Source organism: Schistocerca cancellata, chromosome 9 (genome assembly GCF_023864275.1).
Source record: "Schistocerca cancellata isolate TAMUIC-IGC-003103 chromosome 9, iqSchCanc2.1, whole genome shotgun sequence".
NCBI classification, from domain to species: domain Eukaryota; kingdom Metazoa; phylum Arthropoda; class Insecta; order Orthoptera; family Acrididae; genus Schistocerca; species Schistocerca cancellata.
In genome coordinates this window covers 83,800,283-83,826,196 of record NC_064634.1, presented here as the reverse complement: position 1 = coordinate 83,826,196, position 25,914 = coordinate 83,800,283, and the positions used below count along the sequence as shown (strand labels likewise).

The 25,914-nt window shown below is 41.5% G+C and overlaps 1 protein-coding gene across 8 annotated transcripts in view; it reads right to left on the bottom strand.

Moving 5' to 3' along the window:
* The window catches only part of LOC126100417 (eukaryotic translation initiation factor 4E transporter-like), a 274,981-nt gene that overhangs the window by 10,240 nt on the left and 238,827 nt on the right, over nucleotides 1–25,914 (bottom strand). For all 8 annotated transcript variants that reach the window (XM_049911013.1, XM_049911014.1, XM_049911020.1 and 5 more), the window contains 2 exons: nucleotides 18,288–18,428; nucleotides 8,319–8,591 (listed from right to left, as the gene is read on the bottom strand). In XM_049911013.1, the coding sequence (XP_049766970.1) occupies nucleotides 8,319–8,591; nucleotides 18,288–18,428 (414 nt within the window). The remainder of the gene's footprint in view (nucleotides 1–8,318; nucleotides 8,592–18,287; nucleotides 18,429–25,914) is intronic.

The following is a 25,914-nucleotide window of genomic DNA, read 5'->3' as shown; positions in this document are numbered from 1 at the left end:
CTTTATTTCAGGGCCTCATGATATGTAATCAATGCCCTGGGAAAAGATGTGGTTCATTTGTTCCAATCTGAGGTGGTATTGAGTGACCCAGGGGTCACAACCCAGGGGTTGTAGCTGCTTCTTGATGGTGGTGGGAAGATGGGATGGGGAGGGGGGGGGGGTGGGTTGGGGGGGGGGGGGGGGAGAATGGCACATGAAATTGATTGTGTACTATGTCTGGGGGATAGTGACTGACTGTAAAAGTAGTGGTGAGACCTTCAGCATGCTAGACAAGGGAGTTCTTGTCACTGCAGTATGCCATCCATAAGTGGAAAGGCATAAGGGTGTGTATTTTTCGTGTGAAAGAGATGACAGCTGTCAAAATGCAAGTACTATTAGTGGTTGATTGGTTTAGTGTGGACAAAGGTGTTGATGTAGCAATCAGGGAAGATGTGGTCAACATCGAGAAAGGTGGCGTGCTGGGTTGAAGAGGACCACGTGAAGCAGATGGGAGATAAAACTGAATCCCTGGCTCTCCAGCATCTGGAGCAGCATTCCAGACACCACCTCCATAAAATCCCTCCCATACATTCTGGTCACCCATGGATGGCATATCTGCAGTGACAAGGACTCCCTTCCCCAATATGCTGAATGTCTCCCAAGGCCTTCACAGACAACAGGCACTATCCTCAGACCTAGCCCACAAACAGATCATCCATGCCATTTTGCCTCAACCCCCACTCTTCCCATCATCCCCAAGAAGCGACTACTATGGAGAGACCCCTTTGTCACTCAATACCACTATGGACTGGAACAAATGAATGCTATCCTTCACCAGAGTTTTGATTACATATCATCATGCCCTGAAATGAGTGACATCCTACCCATGATCCTTCCCTTGACCTTGTAAAGCTGTGTTTCATCACCTACCCAACCTCCGAAACTTCTTATTCCACCCCTATGCTACTCCCAAACCCAGCCCCTTGCTGCAGGGATCATATCCCTTTGGAAGACCTAGATGCAATACTTGCCCAATCCAACCACTCAGCACTTTCTATTCCAGTCCTGTCACAGGCTTATCCTACCCCACCAGAGGCCAGTCACCTGTAAAAGCAGCCACATCATACACAAGCTCTGCTGCAATCATTGCACAGATTTTTATATTGGTATGACTACCAACCAACTGTCCACCTGGATGAATGGCCACCAAACTGTGCCCAAGACCAAGGTAACCTAGCCTGTGGCACAACCTCCAGCGGAACATAATATGCTCTATTTCAGTGTCTGCTTTACTACCCTAGCCATTTGGATCCTCCCCTCAACAACCAGGTTTTCTGAAGTGCACATGTGGAGTTATCCTTTTAAAGTGTTCTCCATTCTCAACATTATCCCAGTCTCTATCTATGGTAACCTATTGACCCTACACCATCCTCCTAATAGTTTCCACCCCCTCTCTTCTCCTCTTCCTTTCACCCTCTCTGTGTGCTGCCTCCGCCAATGCATCCTTGTCTTTCTCATTTGCATGTCATCCTCCCCCCCCCCCCCCCTCATGCTGCACCTTTTAGCACTCTAGTTACTACATGCTCCACCAGACAGTGCTCCTCTTCCCCCCCCCCCCCCCCCAACCTGTATTATCCTCTCTCTTCCCCTTCCTCACCCGCTCCAGATTGCTGCTTCTATTCTGTGTGACAGTTGCATTCTGGTCTTCACTGCCAGAGATGGTGATCAGGTGTATTTGAGATGTGCTTGTGTATGCAAATGGTATTCCTTTTTTGAAGAAGGCTTTGGCTGAAAGATAATGTGTGTCTTTTCATTGAGCCTGTTCATAACTTGTTATCTTTATGGTTAGTAGCATTGTATCTTTCCCTTATACTGAAAAATGAATGAAAGCATCTTTTCCCTCAAGTTTAAGAAACCATCTCCCTGTAGCACAGTTTCTTTCCAGCACCCACCTTTAGTGTTTATTGGAGCCTTTACATAACAATATTGACTGAACAAATCCAATTAGATGGCATTCATTTTCAGCAAACAAATAGCTTCTATTTATATTATTCTGGGCCTGCTGCATAGTTATGTCTTCAGGACACTGTACAGGATGTCCCACATAAAACCAGTATGCCTTACATGACAGTTGAATTTAGCTGTGCGCTCCTGCATCAGTAGCTGTGAATAGCTTTTATTGCTCGCTTGTTACAAAGATGTGGCTGCCAGCATTATAACAGCGAACTGATGTGGAGTGTTACATGAAGGCAGACTTCATTAAGGAATGTGTAGAAATGTTTCAAGTGACGTATCCTGGTAGGAAACTCCCACGACCATCACTATTCAAGGTCTGTACAAGTAATGGAGGACTGTACGATCTGTTCAAAATGTGCAGTGGAATCTGCGACCAACAGTGTGGACCCCTGGAACTACAGACAGAATTCACATGGGCATTATGGGCACTTCAGTAAGGAGGTTATCATAGCAGGTTGGTGTATCTAGAGCATTGTGTCAACGTGTACTAGAAGATTATGAAATTAAAAGCCTATAGCATGAGCATAGAGCAAGAGTAGAAATTTGAGTATCAAAAAAGTTCATTATTGTTAATTGGCCGTTAACATCTACTGCAAATGGTTACTTCAACCCCCCTGCTTTACTTAACAAGGCCCGAGGCCTGGTTTATTTGTCATTGTGGATACTGGTCACAGGACAACCTACATATTCTGGATGAAGAACCTCTCCACCCTGGGAAGACAGGCGTTTGGTGTGCATTGTCGGGCACGTGCATCACTGGACTCATATTTTTCAATTACACTTAACAGTGCCTGATACTCTATGTGATCAAAAGTATCTGGACACCTGGCTAAAAATGACTTACAAGTTTGTGGCACCCTCCATCAGTAATGCTGGAATTCAGTATGGTGTTAGCCCACCCTTAGCCTTGATGACAACTTCCACTCTCGCAGGAATACGTTCAATCAGGTGGTGGAGGGTCTCTTGGGGAATGGCGGCCCATTCTTCACAGAGTGCTGCACTGAGGAGAGGTATCAATGTCAGTGAGGCCAGGCACGAAGTCGGCATACCAAAATATCCTAAAGGTTTTCTGCTGGAATCAGTCAGGACCCTGTGCAGGCCAGTCCATTGTAGATATATTATTGCCGTGTAACCACTCCGCCACAGGCAATCGCCATTCCCAAATTGCTCTTCAACAGTGGGAAGGAAGAAGGTGCTTAACACATTAATGTAGGCCTGTGCTGTGATAGTGCCACACGAAACAGTAAGGGGTGCAAGCTCCCTCCATGAAAAACACGACCACACCATAACACCACCGCCTCCAAATTTTACTGTTGGCACTACACCCACTGGCAGATGACATTCACCAGGCATTCGCCATACCCACACCCTGCCATCTGATCGCCACATTGTGTACTGTGATTCACCACTCCACACAATGTTTTTACACTGTTCAATTGTCCAATGTTTACACTCCTTACACCAAGTGAGGTGTCGTTTGGCATTTACCGGCGTGATGTGCGGCTTATGAGCGGCCGCTCGACCATGAAATCCAAGTTTTCTCACCTTCTGTCAAACTGTCATAGTACTTGCAATTGATTCTGATGCAGTGTGGAATTACTGTGTGATGGTCTGGATACATGTCTGCCTATTACAAATTATGACCCTCTTCAACTATCGGCAGTCTCTCAGTCAACATACAAGGTCAGCCTGTACGCTTTTTTGCTGTACGTGTCCCTTCACGTTTCCACTTCACTATCACATTGGAACAGTGGACCTAGGGATGTTTAGGAGTATGGAAATCTCGCACACAGATGTACGACACAAGTGACACCCAATCACGTGACAACATTTGAAGTCTGAATTCCGTGGAGTGCCCCATTCTGCTCTTTCACGATGTCTAATGACCACAGATGTCGCTGATACGGAGTACCTGGAAGTAGGTGGCAGCACAATGCACCTAATATGAAAAACTTATGGTTTTGGGGATGTCCGGATACTTTTGATCAGTGTATCTAGACACCTTTGACTCACTCTATGCACAATGAACAGATAGAAAGAAACCGTATGCAGTATTACAACAAGATGGAGCAACTGCACACACATCCAACTGAAGTATGGCCCACATCACTAATGTGTTCGGGTAGGCAGACTTGTCAGTAGAGGCCCCTGGCCTAAGAGATCCCTGGACTGTGTTCAATTTCTCTTTAAGGGGCACACTAAAGAGCGAAGTGTATGCTGACAGTTCTCGCACAATAAATGATCTTAAACAGAACATTACTAAAGAAATCATCATCATGTTTGCAGAATATCATGTTGCTGCTAATGTCACCACGCAAAGTCTGCGATGCCTGGAGTCCATGACCACCGCTTCCAGCATCTCCTATAAACGGGCAACAATATATTTTTAACAATGCTATTATCTATTCTTTTTAGTTAGTTCACTGTTGCTTGAATCTCAGGCATGAGGTATATCAGTTTTAGGTGGGACACCACGTATAACAGTAATTTATAATTCCAAGTAAGCTGGTAAGTGATTTTTTTAAATTTTACAATAGCCTCTTTGAATTGCCATTATTTTATCTGTGAATGCATGGTACATAATTTTGGTACATTATTTCTAATTATATTGGTAATTATTAACTACATTTTATTATTATACAATTTTACCTCCATCTGACAGTTTTGACTTTCATGCAATATCACTGGTTCTGTCACTGTCGTATTTGCTTGTTAGTTCCATTCTGTCAGTGTTATTGTTATAAGAATGGTTGCAGCCTTGTTTGACAGCAAAGTCGTATGGTTACATGCGGTACTGTTTATTATTGTTGTAAGGTAGGTTTTGATCTTGGCATGTCCATATAGCATCATTGGATGCTATCATTCTGATCTATCTTTGTAGATGGATTTTGGTATTCAATTTTAAATGGAATTAAACATCTCTTTCTTGTTTTTTATGTGCTATATGATCCCTAAGTTTCATACATATGTTGTTCCATCTGCTTGTTGACAGGTTTCCCAGTGATGCTGTATGGTTGTAATATTGTTTGTTCTAACCTACATCGTGTTTTGAATTTAGCAGCAAGGTTATCTCTAGTTGTCTCTAGTTGTCTTGTTTATATACATCTATCCACTTCCCCTGGTGGATAATTTCAATAGAATTCTCTATGTACTGCTTGTGTTTCAGGTCAATTTGCTCTTTTACTATTTTTTGTGGAAATTGTGTATGGCATGTATGTACATAAATTTCTGTCTCTTCCAGAATGCTCATTAGTGGTTCTTCCGGTGTTGTGTAACATTTAGATAGCTTGCTCTATTTTATCTACTGTGTGCTGTTCAGTGTTTAGGTGGTGGAAAAAGGTAGATGGTTTGTTGTCACTGTCTGTAACATGTTCTCTATATCTAAACAGAGAGGTTTCTGGCCATCTAACCTATGTAGAATTTATAGCAGTCTGCACTGAATTTTGTACATTCCTGGGTTCAATTATATTTATGACTGTTTTACGTGATTGTATGTTGTTTGGTATGCGAACTTTAAATTTGTGTTTTTTGTAGTGTGTTAATATTGTTAGATATCTTTCCTAGATATGTAGTTGGTATAAATGTAAATTTTGGTTCTGTTGATATTTCTTTAGTGTGTTACTTCTTTTCATATCTTAGACCGAGCTACTTTGGCGTGTTTATTCTACAGTTGAGTGATTATTTGTGGATTGTAATCGTTTTGTTGTGCCACATATTGCAGGATTTTTATCTCTTGTGTGGTGTCTTTTTCAAGTGGTAAGTTTATGACTCTTAATCACAGCATGAAAGTACGTGTATTTATGTGCTTTTGGGTTGCATGAATTTGCATTGAAAATTTTATCTGTTGCAGTGGGTTTATGATAAATTTCAAATGTGTGACTGAGGAAATTCATGTATCCTGGTTCTACTGTAAATTTCATTTTATAGTGCAGTGCATTCAGTGCACTGTATGTGTGTTGAATGTCTGTATCATATCCACCAATTATTAATGCAAATTCGTGCCACAAAAATACCAATATGCATAACATAATCTGACAACTAAATACAGTAGTAAGTCAGATAAGGTGATAATCATTATTCCTACAGTAACACCAATGGAACATATCTAGCAAGCAAGAACCACCAATATTGCAAGGATGTAAAAACCATCAGAGGTAAGTAAAGCGTATAATAATGAAATCCATTCTACAATTACCTATTAAATTAGAAATTATGTACAATTTACTTACAGACAATCTGACGGCAATTCAACTGAAATGTGTGTACTGAAAAATATAATAACAGCAATCAAACTTAGCAGCGTACTTTGAACTATAATTATATGAAATAATTTCTACTTTTCACAATTCCTCGACAACTTTTTCCTACAGCAAACGCCCCTCTCTCCCACCTTTTCTATTACCGGAAATAAGGCCTTACCAAAACTACATATGGCAGAAATAGAATTTTTTCCAACTTATACCATACATATCCTCAATTACACAATTCAAAGTATTTACACAAGCAAAGGCTTACTACCACACTGTCTACCTACTTACTGTTAGGAATTTGACCAGAAAATTCACTTGAGGAAACTATAAACTGGACACTACTTAATTTCATGAGGTAAAATTCTTAGAACTGCTGATATATACCCAAAAGCACAAGGAATTTAACATTAAATGAGGTTGCTTTGGCCTATAAAGAAGACCTTCATATCTAAATCTTTGAATTCAGAGTCTTTGTCACATTTTTCCTTCTCAGGTGGGCCAATTAAGGACCACACGCCAATTTCAACACCTCGTTTGCTGTTCTTTTCTTTCAGTACTCTACTCTATTCACTTCAGTTTTTTTAACACTCCTATCACAGAGTCATTCCATGTTCAGCAATTATTCCCTGAACATTGTCTGTTGTTAAGATTTTATATTATTTTTTCTAAATCTTGTTTTACTTCATGAAACAAGTTGCTTGCTGATTTTCTATCCAGAAATATTGGATTCTCTTTTTGGTTAAGCTGCTGTCTTGCATTTGAAATAAATGTCCAAAAATACACACCTTTTTCTCATTACTTCTGGTATGTTTTCTTGTTTTTTTTTTTTTCAGCTTTACTGTTCACCAGAATTTATTTATGGAAATCACACAAAATTTTAGTTAACAGGAAACTACCCTTACTTTCTGCACAATTACTTTCTTCCTTGGGGGAAAGGACAAAGGGTCAGGTAAAATTAGAATGGATGGCCAGGTCACTCTGATCCTACTATGACAGGGGATGAAGTAACTTCAGTCATTAACCAATTCACAACAGGACCACTTCATATACACGATTAACAAAACATCACTGTCATGCAACATACAACTGAAAGCAAAGCCCTCAATGATCAGTAAGCAGATTATATGTACTACAGTTTTAAAGCTATTTACTTTCTCGTCAGTCTTATAATAAAGCTATTCAATTACAGTAATATTAAATCATTATTTACCTAGTATTACAATACATATTTCCACAATTTCTGAGACAAAGGGAATTTTTGAGACTGAATATAAATGTCAAATTTTATCAAAAGCCTCTACTTTTGACAAAATACACTACATTCCAATGATTTTTGTTTTAGAAAGTGTACACAAATGACCTAGTTTGATAATCGAGCACCTTCAAGTAATAATCTAGTTAGGAATTTTTAATATTACTTTAGTAATTACATCAGGGGGTGCACAGAGTTGCTAGACTCGTGGGCCACAAACCCCTACAGACTACATAAGAATTGCATGAAAACAACAACAACAACAACAACAACAACAACAACAACTACTACTACTACTACTACTACTACTACTACTACTACTAAAAAACAGGTATTTCTGTCAACCTGTAAGCATTCACAGAAATACATAAAATTGTTGCTTATACCTGTGTGGTAAAAAGTTCTGTGCACTAATGAATAGTCTGATGATGCTCACTGACTCTGGGTATGTTATCTTTGTACTGCAGAATACACAAAAAATCCAAGACTGAACAATATCATTCCCTGCAGCCCCACATATAGCTCTTGTTATTGCAACTGCTTTGTTGTGCAAGTTCAAAAATAACTTGTCATAAGTGACATTATTCCGAATTGAGGTCCCACTAGGCCAGTGCCAGCTAGACTGGCAGGGCTCAAAAGAATTTAGATCTAGAGGAACCCTCCTTTTCCTTTCCAGAAGGGAATGGAAGATGAATTAAAAAAGTTACTAGAAGGAACAGTGAGCAGCATGTAGACGTCAGATCAATGGCATGCCATATGTGGCATACCTGAATTATGTATTCCTGAAACTGTTTTACGAACAGTTACAAACATTAATTTACCTCTTGCCCCAGGATGATTTTGTGTTACTGGTGGAGGTGGCCTGTGCATCATCATTAAGGAGTTTAACTGTTGTGTGGCCACAGCAGCTGCTACATTCTGAGGGTGTGTCACCAGTTTTGACCGTGTTGCTCCTACATTGCTACCATAACTTCCACTGCCCTGCAGAACAACATTATGTCGCTGTTGATGGATTTGTTGCTGCTGCTGTTGCTGTTGGTAGTCTATACTTGACCCGTAATGGAAATTACCATTTCCTTTCACAATTGGACGACCTGCAACATACAAAGCAGTAACAATATATCAATGAAGGACTAAATGCGTACCATCAAAATATCACGTGCTACTAAAAAAAAATAAAAAAAAAAATAAAAAAAAAATAAAATAAAATTTATTTCCCTTTGACCTAAAAGAATTTGAGAAAAATCACTCACCTGAAATTTGCTGGTTTTTAAGATATAGGGTGAAAGAAGTAATATAAATTGTGTACAAGTATCAAAGTGGGGATGAAGGGAAGTAAGAATGAAAGATCAAGAGAAGTGCCAGCACTAAAAAGCATATAAAGCAGAAATGTAGACTTTAGCCCCTTCTGTTCAATGTACATATGAAAGGTTCATGAGTGGAATTAAAATGCAGCATAATAGAACATAATTAAAAGTTTCACTGATGACACTGTGATCAGCAGTGGAAGTGAGTAAGAATTACAGGACCTGTTAAATTGACTGACTGACACAATGAACACAGTAAACTGAGTAAACAAAAGGATGACTAAAGTAATGAGGAACAGCTGAAGTCAAATTACTGAAACTTATCTAAACATACAAAGAGAAGAAATTCTGATACCTTGTAAGTAAAAAATACCGGACACAAAACATGTGCATAGCAGAAGCACAAAAGCGCAGAGAGAGCTTTCCTCATTATAAGTGAGTCTAAGTATTGACCATACACCTAACGAAGTTTCTGTGAATATAAGTCTAGGCCACAGCATTATCTGTGAGTGAGTAGTGAAGTGTGGGAAAACCAGAAGGGAGCAAAAGCTACACACCTGAGGTGTTACAGGAGTAAATTTAGTAGATATATAGGAACTGAGGTAGTTTTTCAGACTCCATGAGGAAAATAATATATGGAAAACCCTGACTAAATGAAGGTAAAGGATGACAGCACATGTGTTATGACACAAGGGAATAATTTCCAGGATACTAGAGGAAGCTGTAGAGAACAAAAAACTATAGGGGGAGACAGATGAATTTATTCAAGAAATAACTAAAAGAGTAGGCACAGGAGAGATCCACCTCAAGTAAGTCAGAAAACTGACAAATGTCTGCTCTTTTACTTCACACTGAGTATTAGTTGTGCAAGACCTCACTCTGCCATGCACAAACAACCAATGACTAACTGCCTATTAATTCATCTGGTTACCCCATTCCTCCTCTGTCATTGCGATTGCGCTTAAATGTATAAACCTGACAATTTCTGACTGCACTGCTGAGGTTTCGACTTGCCGACTGTCGCCGTCCAATGAACTACAGTTTTACTACGTGCTGGATTAATGGGACCACACAGTGGTTCAGGTTGAAAAAAAATTGGTTTTCATCATATTTTGATAGATTAAGGTTTTATTTAAGTACTCTGAAAAGGACTTTGCCGATTTTTTTTTTCAACCATTTAAAGGGCATTTTCCTACCACACTCACTTTTCTGTCACTCACTTTTTTGCATATATTTTAGATCTTTATATCCCCTACATTGCACGTTACGGATTTTTTTTCACTCCCGAGTGTGTTGGCTATCCTTGGAATGCAACGGTCGGTATTCTTTTGTTTCTGCTGTTTGTAAACAACACGCGGTTAGTTTTGTTCAAGTGTGATTGTGAGTAGTTGTTATACTTACGTTTGCAGTGCTTGCCTATGTGTGTTTTGTTGTGTTTATTAAAAATGAAACCAAAAGGCATTTTCAAGGAACGACAATTTAGAGGAAACAAGTTTAGAAAACTTTTTGTACAAGATGTTATGTCGCCTGGCAAAAATGTTTCTAATTTTAATTCTTCAACAAGTGCATCATCAAAGAAGCTCTCACCATTTCAAGAGAGTTACAATGAATTTACTGTACGTGACAAGGGGTGCAGTAACATTATTATAAATTTGAGAATATTTTCGTATGTAATTTCTAAATTTGTACAATGTAGACAGTGTGGTGAGTCGCAGAGTGTGAAAATTTGTGAGTGTGCCAGTGGGAGAAAAGGTCTAGCAATTGCTTTGGATTTGATTTGCACTAAATGCTCAGCTGTGATCTCATTTACGAGGTCTTCAAAACCAGATGCAAGTGGCCCTTATGAAATCAATATTAGATTAGTTTATGCCTTACGATCCATTGGCAAGGGCATGGCTGCAGGGAGAACATTTTGTTCAGAGATGAACTTACATCAACCACCAAATTTGAAAAACTGACTGCAATATCAGAGAAAGCTGCATTGAGGTCAGTGAAGAAAGCATGAAACTGGCTGCTAGGGAATCAGTGGAAGAAAATGATGGATGTTTGGATATTGCAGTTGCACTTGATGGAAGTTGGCAGAAAAGAGGACAAACTTCTCTGAATGGAGTAGTGACTGCCACGAGTGTAGACACCGGTAAAGTGCTAGATGAGGAGATAATGTCTAAATATTGCAAATGTTGTAAAGTCAATGAACATAAAGAACACAACTGTGTGGCTAATTTTAGAGGAACAAGTGGTGGTATGGAAGTTCATGGAGTACAACAAATATTTCATCGCTCTGTAGAAACAAGAGGCATACGGTATACCAAATATTTGGGCGATGGTGACAATAAGGCATACAACAATGTGAACAACTCTAAGCCATATGAAGATGACATCATTAGCAAAATAGAATGTGTAGGCCATGTTCAAAAACATTTGGGAAAAGGGCTGAGAAAGCTAGCTGTTGATATGAGAGGGTAAAAATTAGAAGATGGAAAATTGTTGACCAGACAGGGTCGGTTAACTAAAAAACTGAAATAGAAAACTTGCAGGTATACTATGGGCAGGCAACTAGGAGAAATAAAGAAAATCTGGAGGCAATGAAGAGAGAAGTTTGGGTCCTATTCTTCCGTAAGTCCTCTACTGGTGATAAGCCATGTCATGGATTCTGTCCATCAGGAGAAAATTCGTGGTGCAAATACAATAGGGCTCAGGCAACTCACCAGCATTCTCTTCCTGCTGCTGTTATTACAGCAATTAAACCTATTTTCAGAGACTTGGCTCATCCTGACCACCTAAGGAAATGTCTGCATGGGCAGACACCGAACCCAAATGAATGTTTCACAATGAAACTAGGAGTTCATGATGCTGTTATTACATTCAATTGTGGTAATATTGGGAAGTGTTCGGTACTGAAAAAGCTTGGAATTAATCCTGGTGATGATGATGATGAGCGTTTGGCGTCATTGGCCGGGAGGCCCCTCGCGGGGCAGGTCCGGCCGCCTTGGCGCAGGTCTTATTACATTCGGCGCCACATTGGGCGACCTGCACGCCGGATGGGGATGAAATGATGATGAACACAACACAACACCCAGTCCCTGAGCGGAGAAAATCTCCGACCCAGCCGGGAATCGAACCCGGGCCCAGAGGACGGCAATCCGTCACGCTGACCACTCAGCTACTGGGGCGGACTAATCCTGGTGAAAATATGATCACTGGGCTGCAACAGTGCAATAAAATGAGGATAGTCGATGCAGACAGGTCTGCATCTAATATGGCCAAGAAAGCAAGACAAACATCCAGGAAGGTGAAAAAGAAGCTAAAGACTTGCTAGAGGATAAAGAAGGGCCATCATATGCAGCAGGACAGTTTTAATTAACTGTAAGTAACAAATTTCAAAAGTTTTTTCTTTAAAGTCAATTTTCCGCAAATTAAAATTTTTAGTACAGGGTTATTACAAATGACTGAAGCGATTTCACAGTTCTACAATAACTTTATTATTTGAGATATTTTCACAATGCTTTGCACACACATACAAAACTCAAAAAGTTTTTTTAGGCATTCACAAATGTTCGATATGTGCCCCTTTAGTGATTCGGCAGACATCAAGCCGATAATCAAGTTCCTCCAACACTCGGCGCAGCATGTCCCAATCAATGAGTTCGAAAGAATTGTTGACGCGAGCTCGCAGTTCTGGCACGTTTCTTGGTAGAGGAGGTTTAAACACAATCCTTCACATAACCCCACAGAAAGAAATCGCATGGGGTTAAGTCGGGAGAGTGTGGAGGCCATGACATGAATTGCTGATCATGATCTCCACCACAACCGATCCATCGGTTTTCCAATCTCCTGTTTAAGAAATGCCGAACATCATGATGGAAGAGATGAAGTCGGCACTGTCGGTCTACAGTTGTCGCATGAGCCAATTTTCCAGCATGTCCACATACACGTGTCCTGTAACGTTTTTTTCGCAGAAGAAAAAGGGGCTGTAAACTTTAAACTGTGAGATTGCACAAAACACGTTAACTTTTGGTGAATTGCGAATTTGCTGCACGAATGCGTGAGGATTCTCTACCACCCAGATTCGCACATTGTGTCTGTTCACTTCACCATTAAGAAAAAATGTTTCTTCATCACTGAAAACAAGTTTCGCACTGAACGCATCCACTTCCATGAGCTGTTGCAACCGCGCCGAAAATTCAAAGCGTTTGACTTTGTCAACGGGTGTCAGGGCTTGTAGCAATTGTAAACGGTAAGGCTTCTGCTTTAGCCTTTTCCATAAGATTTTCCGAACCGTCGGCTGTGGTACGTTTAGCTCCCTGCTTGCTTTATTCGTCAACTTCTGCGGGCTACGCGTGAAACTTGCCCGCACGCATTCAACCGTTTCTTCGCTCATTGCAGGCCGACCCGTTTATTTCCCCTTACAGAGGCATCCAGAAGCTTTAAAACTGCGCATACCATTGCCGAATGGAGTTAGCAGTTGGTGGATCTTTGTTGAACTTCGTCCTGAAGTGTCGCTGCGCTGTTATGACTGACTGATGTGAGTGCATTTCAAGCACGAGATACGCTTTCTCGGCTCCTGTCGCCATTTTGTCTCACTGCGCTCTCGAGCGCTCTGGTGGCAGAAATCTGAAGTGCGGCTTCAGCCGAACAAAACTTTATGAGTTTTTCTACGTGTCTGTAGTGTGTCGTGACCATATGTCAATGAATGGAGCTACAGTGAATTTATGAAATCGCTTCAATCGTTTCTAATAGCCCTGTACATATGCCCCATTATATTAGAAACTAATATAGATAAATGAATGAAATTTTCAGAGACTCTGCATAACATAAAAAGCCACCGCTGATACTACATTCATTAATATCCCCCATTAGGAAGTTCACAAAAAATATTTCTCAAAAACTAAAGCGGGGGTGACTGTGACATGTGAACTTTTTCGAGTAGTTTAAATATTGCACCATTTCTGCGCTTGCCACGGGGCTATGAGCAATTCTGTCAGATGCCTAGCAAGTGCTGCTATCTGTTGGTCATCACTTGTACTTCTACATGAACTGTCATGGCTGCTACAGAGGTTTAGTTGAAACGTGTGTTTCTTCCCAGGAGGAAACCTGCTAACTTTTTACTGCACAACATTCAACTCACTTGCTTGTGTTTCTACAGGTAATTATATTAATAACCATGTTTGTTGGCAATCATTTAATGTTTAAAGAACTTAAATATATTCTTTTGGTGTAAAGTTATACAGACATAACCAAAATTTCGAAGGTTGATGGGGTGACTGACAGATACAGATTGTCACAAAGACACCCCACAATGTTTTTTTCTAACATTTTCTGTTTTTCCCAGTTTATTGTCAGTTGAGCCAACTATATTGAAAGTCCAGCATGCCGAGGAAATACGTGAGAAGGATTGGGAGTTGTTCTTACCGCAATTATACCGAGGAAACTCTCGCAGAAGCTGTCAAACAGGTTTTGGAGAAACTTGTATCACAGAGAAGCTTCCTGCAGGTCAGTCACTTACTCATAACCGGAATTACTATGAAAAGATGTTATTACAATGCACAATATTAATTCATCTGTTCTTCTCAGGTACAAAGTTCATAAGAACACACTGTGGCTGAAAACAAAAACAAAAGAGACCCGAAATGTTCCAGTTGCATCAGCAGTACCAGTGAGAACACCAGGTGGTCAGCAAGTTTTTACAGACAATGAGGAAATGGAATTTGCACTACATGCGGTTGCCATGTCTACATATGGATTTCCAATTACCTGTTTTGATATTCACTGCATTGCTAAGAGCTATCTGGATAGAACAGGGCGAAAAGTACCTGCTTTTGGAAATAATTTTCCTGGCAGAGATTGGGTCAAATCTTTTATGAAACATCACACAGAACTGCCAAAAATATTACCTATTCAAGGGCTTCAACTGATGAAAATGTAATTAATGATATCTTGAGAAGGAGATTGCTGGTGTACCTCCACAACAAATTTGGAACTATGATGAAACCAATCTCGTTCATGACCCAGGAAACAAAAACGTCATCACACAGCATGGATACAAGAATCCAGAGCAAATTCTAAACTCTTCAAAAGCTTCCACATCATTGATGTTTTGTGGGAATGCTGCAGGGAATCTAGCACCTTTATATATTAATTATAAAACAGAAAATATTTGGTCCACTTGGACTGAGAATGGACCAAATGAGTCTAGATATAATAGAACCAAATCTGGGTGGTTTGATCACCAGGTTTTTGAAGACTGGTTCATTTCTCTCATGTTGCATATTTTGAAGGAACAAACGGGTGGCAAAGTATTGATAGGAGATAATTTGAGCTCCCACATCAATTTGGAAGAGCTATGTCAGTGTGAGGACAACGAAATCAAATTTATAGCCCTCCCACCAAACACAACCCACCTTCTGCAACCTCTGGATGTAGCATTTTTCCGCCCTTTGAAAGGCCGTTGGAGGGAACCACTTTCTTCATGGAATATGGCAGCTTGTGGAAGCAGATGCTCACCTGTTCCCAAGGATCAGTTTGTTGGCCTGTTAAAGCAGCTTGTGGAAGCCATGGAATCGAATGTAGAAAAAAATCTGGCCTGGTTTCCGCAAAACAAATTTTTCCACTAAACAAACAGCAGTTTTGTAAAGACTTCCTAAAGCTAATCTAGAAAACAATATGGGTGATATGGCAGACCACACTGGAGAATCATTTCTTCAGGATCTGCAGAAAAGAAGGCAAGAGGAGACAAAGCCAAGAGAAAAGAAAAGACGTAAGAAGTTAACATGTTCCAGTGGGGAGGAGCATTGGAACAGCAGATGTTTTAAATGTGGAAAACAACCAAACTGAGGAAAACATGACAACGGATGCAAACAAACAAGGAAAGACGAGAATGAAGCAGAAAAGAAGGAAGAGTCAGTCAGGTGATGAAACTGATGTCAGTGAAACATCATCTATACAGGAATCCGATAATACTGATTTGGACTTTTTACATGAACAGTTGTCTGATTCTGATGAAGACGACTTCTTTGATGAAACAAACTATGTAAATCAAGAAACGTTTTCCACTGAAGAATCCAACAACACAGACTTTTCTGTTGGATGTTATGCTGTTGTCAATTTTGATGGTAATTTGATCTCAGGGAAAGTCATTGAGAGAAAGGTTGGTGGTTACATTGTCTCTATTATGGAGAGATTTAAGAACAGTTGGAAATGGCCATCAAAGCCTGACGCCATTTTTTATGATGCAGAAGTAGTTTTGTACAGCATAAACCCACCCAAACGAATAAGTGACAGAGGTTTATTTCAAGTGAATGGTGTAGATTAACAAGGCCAAGTTTATTGTCAAGTTGTTGAGATGTAATGCCTGAAACAATAGCTATTAGCATTATCAAAGCCTAGCACTTAAAATTCATTTTCATAATTTATTTGTTCATGATGTTAAAATAAAGTTTTATGGAGTTAAATTGCATCTGTATTATTTCCCAATTAGTTTTAGTATAAAAACCAGACTGTCACAAAGTCACCCCACATTGTGGGGTGACATTGTGACAGTTATTGTTAACTGTAATTAGGTCATACTTTAGTATTTAGTTTGTGCTTGTATGTTGTTATATAACAAAAGAGCGCAGTTACACAAGGTAGTAAATATATTCGAGATTGAATCATTTTTATCTGGTTCACATGAATAAAAATAAAAAAGTGTCCCTTGTTTCGATAGTGTGTCACTCTTTCATACTGTGTTTAAGACAGGTCTTCATAGAACACAATGTAGAGATTCTCGTTTCAATGTGAATATTAATGTTGATGTCAAATGTCAAGTAATATTGTAATAGAATTGAAATGTAACAACGTTGTAAGATGTTTAAAACTGTAACTGTGTGTCTGGTACATACGTAGGCAAAGTGTTAGGATATGTAGAATGCAAAACCTCGGGTGAACACCCGGTCTGTCAGAGAGCGGTAAAAGGTGGACGGCAGGTGAGTGTGGGAAAATGCACGCGGGCACTGCACTGCACAATGGGCACAGTAGTAGTTGGAGTTTGGCACTGGTTTGAGCAACACCTGCAGCGAGGAGGCTCTCCTGGAAGACGTAGCTTCACTGAGGCTTGGGTATGACGTTTCAACGCCCACACAGCATGGCAAAATTCCTTAGGCACTAAATGGAAAAGTATTGCTACGCTCAGAAGAATTAAAGTGCCAATACGTCAAGAGCCATAGCTGTGATTGTATGTGTGCTCTGTGCCTTGCCATCTTGCTGACCACCAACCACTGCATTGATAATAGTAGGTTGAAACTTTTAGTGCTGTATTCCTATGGATCAGAGAGTGAACTGTGTGTGTTTGGTGCAATAATAACCTAAATTTTACCAGAACTTTTCCATCATTTAATTATCCTCACAATTAACTTAGACATGGTCCTTTCCAAATGTTGTGCAATCCAAGTGTCCCGAAATGAAAATTAAAAATTATGTTAATAATAATTATTTGCAGAACTAGCTATATTGGAATGGTGTTTAAAGAAATGTTTTGTTAATGAAGCAGTAAATGAATAGCAAAGGTCTAACAGTCTTAAGATAACTTTAGTATTGATGTAGTAATGACATTTATTATTTCGATACAGATTTAAAGCCATTTAAATAAGCAGTAAATAAGATGAAAAGAGTAGTAACTTATACACTGGAAATCTTGAATGAATAATAAATTCAGTAATCATTTTCTTAAATACAGCGATCATAACAGTTTCATGGTCCCCCCTTCGTTCATTTGAATTCTGAAGTGTTCTAAATTGGTTTAACCAGCAAAAGTTAAAGTCAATATAAAAGTCAAAATTTATCAGTGTTTTATCTTTATCAAAACTGACATTTTGTGTGTGGCATGAAAGTTCAATTTCTAGGGTAACCTATGCCAGATTTTAATCAGATTAATAGACAGTATAAAGTTTTGTAGTAAACATTATAGTGTAGTGCTACATATTCATGATTTTTCCATATCAGTACAGAATGTGAAACTACCAGTTCAACAGATTTTCTGGTTCTAAAATTCTACTATATTATGCAGTGTTACAACTTCTTGTTTTGCATGAATATATATACCTAATTGTACAGGGAAGAAACTCAGTTAATGCCTAATTAGGCTGGCGACTGTATTATTGTCACATTGGTAGCATCTTCTGGTTTGCTTTTGATCCATCCTGACGTATGATTGCATTTTGAACTTACTTTACGTATCATTATTATTACAGAGTGGGTTAAGTCGGATTTGCCACTATTGAGGTACACGCGGTCAATATCTATGCGAAAATCCTCTCATAATGTGAACCCCGCTCACTTACCATAGCACAGGCTTTAACGAGTGCTGTGTCAGGGATTACAATAACACCAGCAAAGGATAGGGAGTTATAATCATTTTGCTCTTTTAAAATTCAGAACTAATACATTATTATGGACAATGAACAACTTTTAATTAATTAAAAGATTCTTAAAAATCTGTTAATTTACCCTGTTGCTGTTTTGGCAAATTGACATTCCAAGTAGTTGGAACTGCCTGCTGCAATTGTGATCTTGTCTGTGATATGGAGGACTGCTGCTGCGAAGTTGGTGGGTTGATAGGCAGCTGCTGCTGTAAAATCTTTTGTTGCTCTGAAAAAGAAACATTCAATTTATGAAATTCCTTAATAAAACTTAATAATGGTCATCAGGTACAATGCCGCATTTACTATGCAGTTACATGAGTAGCTCACATCTTTGATTTATGCAAGTCATATTTCACATGGCTTTGCAAAATTCTCTCTCAACAAATATTTTGACTTTGAAAGTACATTTTTTTTAACTATCCTGCAACAGCTTTTGCAAAGAAATACCCGAGTTATCTTTTGAGATAAGACTACGAAACAGTGCCAACTGCTCTCATTCTGAGAACACACACACACACACACACACACACACACACACACACACACACACACCACTCTCAAACAAATGGGATGATATTACCAAACCAAGTCTCTACTGTAAAAATGTGTTAACTGACATCGGACCCCAGTACTTATAGACTGGTACTAAACTGCAAAATATTCACAGTGGATGTGTTCTATAACGAATAATCAATAATACACCCTGCCCTCACACATGGGAACTGTAATGTAACAACAGTTTTTACACATACAGTACCCATAGTTAATTTCATTTGAAGCGTTGTGAGAACACACAAGTTTATTACTAATTATAACATAATTTGAAACTTGCCCTACTGGCTACACAGCTCTGGCACCTTCAGTTATGACTTGATACCAACACTGGCTCGATAACGCTTTATCACACAAGTGACTTCTCATTTGCTGCCTCACCCCTTCTCCCTTTGCCCTCGTACGTTTTCAGCCTTGTCAGTTTTTGCTACTAACTGATCTGCACTGTAAACAAATCTTGCACTTTGACACCCCTGGCACATCTCTTGGCTTAGCGCCTCAAGCGGTAGCTACTAAATCTGATAAGTCTGTAGAAATCTTACAGCTGGGTCGCCTTTCGGCGCACCACTCAGCTTGGTGTCCCAAGTGGCTGCTTCTATCATGTGGGCCTTAAACCAACCGTGCTTGTTACAGTTGTTATAAATTGTGCACCACTGAAAGTGGAACACTGCAATGAGTCATCGTTCCCCAGTGAACGTTAAAACTTCCCTACAATAATCAGTTCATAATACATCATTAATGCGTAAAAATACAGTCCAATATTTTAATGTAACATTACCCACATCCCAACATTTCTACTTCTCACACTTTCTCAGTAATAGTAATTGAGCACCTCCAAAAGGTTATTTATATAAATGGAAAAGGGGGACGAACTCTAGACATTATCTTGTTGAGGAAACAAAATTTATTAATACTGCACAGAGAAAGCAAGTTAAAAGTGTGTAAAACACAGAAACAGAAGACGAAAGCATGGAGAGAGTGTTTAGAGCAGTCTGTACACAGGCAATGTCAGGCAAACAGATATTCAGCAGGCAGTCTGACAGCCAAGCAATGTCAGGCACTCAACAATGCCTCTTGTTAAGACAACAGTGAAGCAAATCTGATTGTAACAAGGGTGTGTTAAACATAAAAATTTCACATCCATAAAAATACTAAGCTGCTGACAAGTACATTACCATACCTAGCTTTTCGACAAATCCCAACCAAGTTTTCAGTGTTGTTAATGTGCCTATTAATGACTATATCTCACCTATTTGGTCAGCTGTTACCCTTACACCTTAACTACTTTTGTCGTGCTACAACTTTTCATTGCCCTATTTAAAAATTACTAAGGTTTCGTTACTTTTGTGGAACTAGAGATTTCTTTTTATTCGTAAAATATTTGGTGTCAGTTTGCGAGTTGCCACTACACAAAGAATGCACTTACTTGCTGGATCACAAATCTGGAATCTTTTTCCAATTCTTGTATTTTCCTGATAAAAGTTTTTCCAAAAAAGTTGTTGAACCAAATACTGATATGACATTGGCTACATTTCTGCTGGTTTTGTTTTGCTTTAGGGTGCAAAAACAACTGGGACCATATGCGCCCAAGTCAAAACTATACAACACGAAGACAGAGGAGTTAAAACGACTACACATCAGTCCCAACTGATATAATAGAAGACAGCTAAAACCAGGCATAGGGAAGAAGGGCTAAAAAAAAGACACCAAATAGAAATAGACGTCCAAAACTAAAACTTAAATGGCCTTCGCCATATTGCTTTGGCGGATAGAAAGTAAGACGCGGTCGACAGCCCGCACGTAATTTACTAAAACAGCCGATAAACGGCAAACCCAAACAGAAATGTAAAAAGTTAAAAAATTGACATTCCATCACGAAGTGGCGAACAGTTAAAACATGAGTGCAACGCGTATGAAGTGGCAGGATAGCACCACTTGACTAAATAGGCAATGCCCAATACGCAGACGAGTTAAAATAACCTCCCTCCCTGCAGGACGGCCGAGAGGAGGTTGCACAAGCCGCTGGGAGAGGCTTAATAAGCCGGAGCTTATTCCCGTGACGGGAGGACCATTGGTGATGCCAAAGGAACACCACCTCCTGACAGACAGCAACACGGAGATCATTGGAGGGAATATAGGTACTCACGGGCTGAGGTACGAGGACTGCAGCTTTGGGAGCAGCGTCAGCAGCCTCATCTACCGGCAGACAGACATTACCAGGAACCCAGAGAAACATTACACTGGCTCCACCAAGAGTGAGCAGTTGACAGTTTTCCTGGACTCGTTGCGCTAAGTGATGGGAGTTTGAGAAGAGGACTCAACTGAAAAGGCTGTGTCATCGGATGTACTGTGTGACCTGATACAAGTTGAAGAGCTTGGCTGTAAATACTGAGGAGTGTGCCGAATGCTGATATTGAAAAAACACGGGTGCCAATGACGAAGGCTTCATGGTCTGTCCAAGAGCCATCAGTATATACAAAGGTACTATCGCGAAGGTCGTGAAATTGAAGGCAACAGACTGAGGCTGGAGTAGTGTCCTTAGGAAGCAAATGAAGGCCAAGGTCAACATAGGCCACATCACGAAGCCAAGATGGTGAAGGGTTCATAACCACTGGGAAAGGCGCAGGTAGTCTGAAGTTTAGCCACTGCAGCAAGTGCCAAAAACAGACTCCAGGAGGTAACAGAAGAAGGACGAGCCCCATACCGACGATCAAAGGAATCACTAAAGAAGGAGGCATAAGATGGGTGGCCACACATGGCAGACAAATGGCATGTATACCTGCTGAGGAGAAAGTTACGGCGGTAGGGCAGGGGCGGTTCAGCAGCCTCAGCATACAGACTCTCAATTGGGCTGGTGTGAAAGGCGCCCATGGCTTAACGGATGCCATGGTGGTAGACAGTGTTGAGGCGGTGTAAGGGGGATGGGCCTGCAGATGCATAAACAAAGCACCCATAGTCCAGTTTCAAACAGACAAGGGACCGGTACAAACATAGGAGGGTGGTTCAATCGGCACCCCAGGAAGTACCACTGAGGACATGTAGGACACTGAGGAACCACGTACAATGGTCTATCAGGTAAGATACATGGGAGGACCAAGAGTTTCCTATTGAGCATGAGCCCCAGGAATTTTGTAGTTTAAATGAACGGAAGGGTAACAGGCCCAAGTGTAAAGATGGTGGGAGAAACCACTTGTGTCGCCAGAAATTCATACAGACAGTTTCGTCAGTGGAAAAGCGAATGCCATTGTCGATGCTCAAGGACAAGAGATGATCAATGCACCACTGAAGACACCGCTCAGTAAGGCAGGTCTGTGGAGAACTGCAGTAGACGGCAGAATTGTCACCAAAAAGGGGGCCAGAGATGCCCAGTGGGAGACAAGCCACGATAGGGGTAACAGCGATAGCAAAGAAGCTGACACTTAGGGTGGAACCCTGAGGATACCAGTTCTCCAGCAGGTGTCATAGGCCTTCTCCAAATCGAACAACACGGCCACAGTCTGGAATGTCCGCAGAAAACCATTCATGATGTGCATGGACAAAGTAATGAGATGGTCAACTACACAACACAGTGCTCTAAATCCACACTGGGCATTCATCTGTAAATTTAAAGACTCTAGCCACCATACCAGCCGGGCACGAATCATACGTTCCATCACCTTGCAAACACAGTAAGTGAAACGGGGTGATAGCAACAAGAAAGGTATTTGTCCTTACTGGGCTTAGGTATGGGTATGGGAATGGAAATGACAGTGGCTTCACATCAGTGTCCGGGAAATGTGCCCTCTGCCCAGATGCGGTTGTACATGTTAAGCAGAAAGTGCTTGCCTGCAAGAGAAAATGCTGCAACATCTCAACGTGGATGGCATCTGGCCCTGGGGCGGAGGATCGGATGAACTGAGAGCATGATCTAGCTCCCTCACAGTAAAAGTGGCATTGTAGCACTCACGATGCGAAGAGAAGTGTATCGCCCAAGCCGCCTCTGCCCGTTCCAATGGAGGAAGGCAGGGTGATAGCGGGAAGAGCTCGATACTTCGGCAAAATGGCAGCCCAAGGTGTTGGAGATAGCAATAGGGTCCACGATGACATCAGCGACTGTCAGGCCGGAAATTGGGGAACGGATCTTGGTGCCAGAAAGCTGTTGGAGGTTGGCCCACACAACAGAGGAAGGTGTGGAACTGTTGAAAGAACTAGTGAATGAATGCCAGCTAGCTCTATTGCTATCCCGAAGAATGCGATGACACTTTGCACCTTCTGTTTATAATGAATGCAGTTTGCCAGTGTAGGGTGGCGGTTAAAAACATGGAGAGCTTGGCAACGCGCACAAATTGCATTGCGGCATGCCTCAGTCCACCCGGTACTGGGACACGACGTGATAAAAAGGAAGTGCGAGGAATGGAACATTGTGCAGCAGTAAGGGGAACGGTGATGTGCGAGCCCACTTGGTCTTCACAACTGGGGAAATCTTGTAAATCGAAGGTCTCCAAGGAGGAGTAAAGCCGCCAGTCAGGTTAGTAAGCTGCCATTTGGGCATGCATGCAGATGGGAAAGAAGTCAGCAAACAGAGAGCACAGGGGAAATGGTTGCTTGAGTAGGTCAGGAAGAACAGACCACTGAAGACTATGGGCAAGCTGGGCAGTGCAAAAGGATAGGTCCAAATGGGAATAGGTGTAGGAGGAGTCAGAAAGGGAAGTGGGTGCTCCAGTGTTAAGGCAGAACTGAAAGTCACTGAGTGGCAAAAATGGAGGAGGTAGCTGCCCAATAAACTGAAGAAAGTCTGCTCTAGTGACATCGAATGATTGAGGTACATAGATGGTACATAGGGAAAACGTCAGATGGGGAAGGAAAAGGTGAACTGCAACTGCTTAAATTTGGGTAGTCAGAGAAATGGATTGACTGAAGGCCACCCCATATGAGCAGCGTGACACCTCCCCGAGATGGAATGCCGAACTCAGGGCGAAATTCAAAACTAATCAGTAGCTAATGTGAAAGCTCAAAGAGGTCATGAGGGTGCAATTTCGTTTCCGAAAGGCAGAGTACAAGGGGATGCTGCGATGCTAAAAGCAGCCGTAAATCCTATTTGTGGGACTGAAGGCCACTAATGTCCCAGTGGAGGACAGTCATGAGGAGGAAGAGATGTAGGGGTGTCAACTCAACAGCTGCCGAGTGACAGCATGTGTAGAGTTGCTACTACAGTGCACGGAAGCATGAGGATCCTGCTCTATGGGGTCCGCAGAAGTATCAGCTTGCTTGTGCGGTCGGTCTGTGGAGTCCAACACTGAAAAACTGTTTGTGGAGTGCACCGGCGAGACGGAGGCCGGCCGGGCTACAGTGCCACATGGCGACACCATTGAACAGGATCTTCGAGTTGGCAAAGGAGAAGACCATTTGCCTTTGGTGGACTACTTCGAGCCTTTCTGGTTAGAGGAAGGATCGGGTGCTGTCTGGCTCAAAGGACGGAAGAAGTCTTCATGGGAAGTCTCGATGGGAGTACTACTACTGTCCTTTCCTGCCTACTGGTTGTGACCTGGTGGGCTTCCTCCCTTGAGGCGAGAGTTTGACGGTGTGTTGCACTGCGGAACAGGGGGGATGGCTATGCTACCTTGACACTGCAATTTCACAACCTCAGAGCTGAATTTGAGGTCACATGTTTGTGTGACCATGTCCTTCATGGAGTGATGGGTAACAAGAACAGAACTATAATGCCCGACAGGAGAACACAGGGTTTGTGACTAGCCAGTAATTTGCGAGCTACTGGGTAAGGCACTGTTTTCTTTACCCGAATCTCGAACAGCCCACTAAGATACATGGGACAATCCCAAGAGGAGGCGACATGGACGCCATTGCAGTTGATACAGCGGGGAGGAGGAGGCAGACAATCGCCCTCATGAGCATCCCATCCCTACCACAGGTTAGACATTTGGCTGGGTATTGGCAAGAAGTTCAGTGAGGTTGAAAGGATGACACTGAGAGCAGCACATTGGGTTTGGAATGTATGGTCAGATTGTGATCATTTCATAGCCTGCTTTGATCTTTGATAGCAGCCCCCACTCCATCAAAGGTGAGGAAAAGATTGCAGGTGGACACTGAAGAGGAATTACCTTTTTCATTACATCATGAACAGCAATGACACCCTGATTGGAGAGGTAAGATTGTATTTCGGCCTCAGTTCGACCATCGAGTAGCCTGCTGTTAATTACGCCATGGAAGAATTCAAAGTTCTATGGGCCTCGGCATGAACAGGGTAGCTGTGGAGAAGTGAGGCGGCAAGCAGCCAGTTTTCCTTGAGTATCAGAAGCAGTCTCCGAAAGTAAAGTGCCACTCCATAAATGAGAGCAGGATTTCACAGGGCCAGCAATTGCATCAACACCTTTCTGAATAATAAACAGATTTACCGTGGTGAAGGACTGACCGTCTTCAGTATGTGAGACCACGAAGAACCGCGGTGCTGCAGGAAGGTTCTTTGAATCATTAGCCTCATTATGTTTTTGTTTTGTAGACGTTGAGTGGGAAGATGATTGACTCATCACGAGAAAATCCCTGCGATTGCCAGCATCTCCGGTAGTGCGTTCCTTCCAACTGGGGGCTCCCTGCACAAGGGGGTGCACCCGCCTTAGGCGATTGTTCACGCCTCAGGTCACCTCCCGAACATCTGACAGAGGGACCTATCGGCAATCTAGGAAGTTTGCAGCTCAGGCAATCACCCCTTCCTGGGCCTGGCCTGTACCATGGAGTACGTGTGAACCTACCTGTTGGCCATGGGCTGGAAATTATGCGTTACCCTGTCACCTGTTATGCATCAGACACGTGGGCTGGCCTTCAGGAGCACACAGGGAGGAAGAAGAAAAAGAGGAACCTCAAATGCTGAATCAGAGGAACAAGAGAAGGGAAACGAAGGAGAAGCAAGTGAAAAAAACGAAGGTAAGATTGTTCTTATGTCAGTGACAGACAATTCAGAACATTCCCAATAACAACCCAGACATGGTCCCCAAGGGAGGGGAAAAAGAATAGCAAGAAGATAGACATGCAGCATGGAAAGGAAAAAATGCTGCAAAGGCTGGGGCCCCGTGGTAGCCAAGCACGAACCCGCCAAAGAGTGGCGAGCCCCCTGGGGGGCTACATTTCTGTGTTGCTTGGGAAACTCTTCCATGTGTACATCCTAA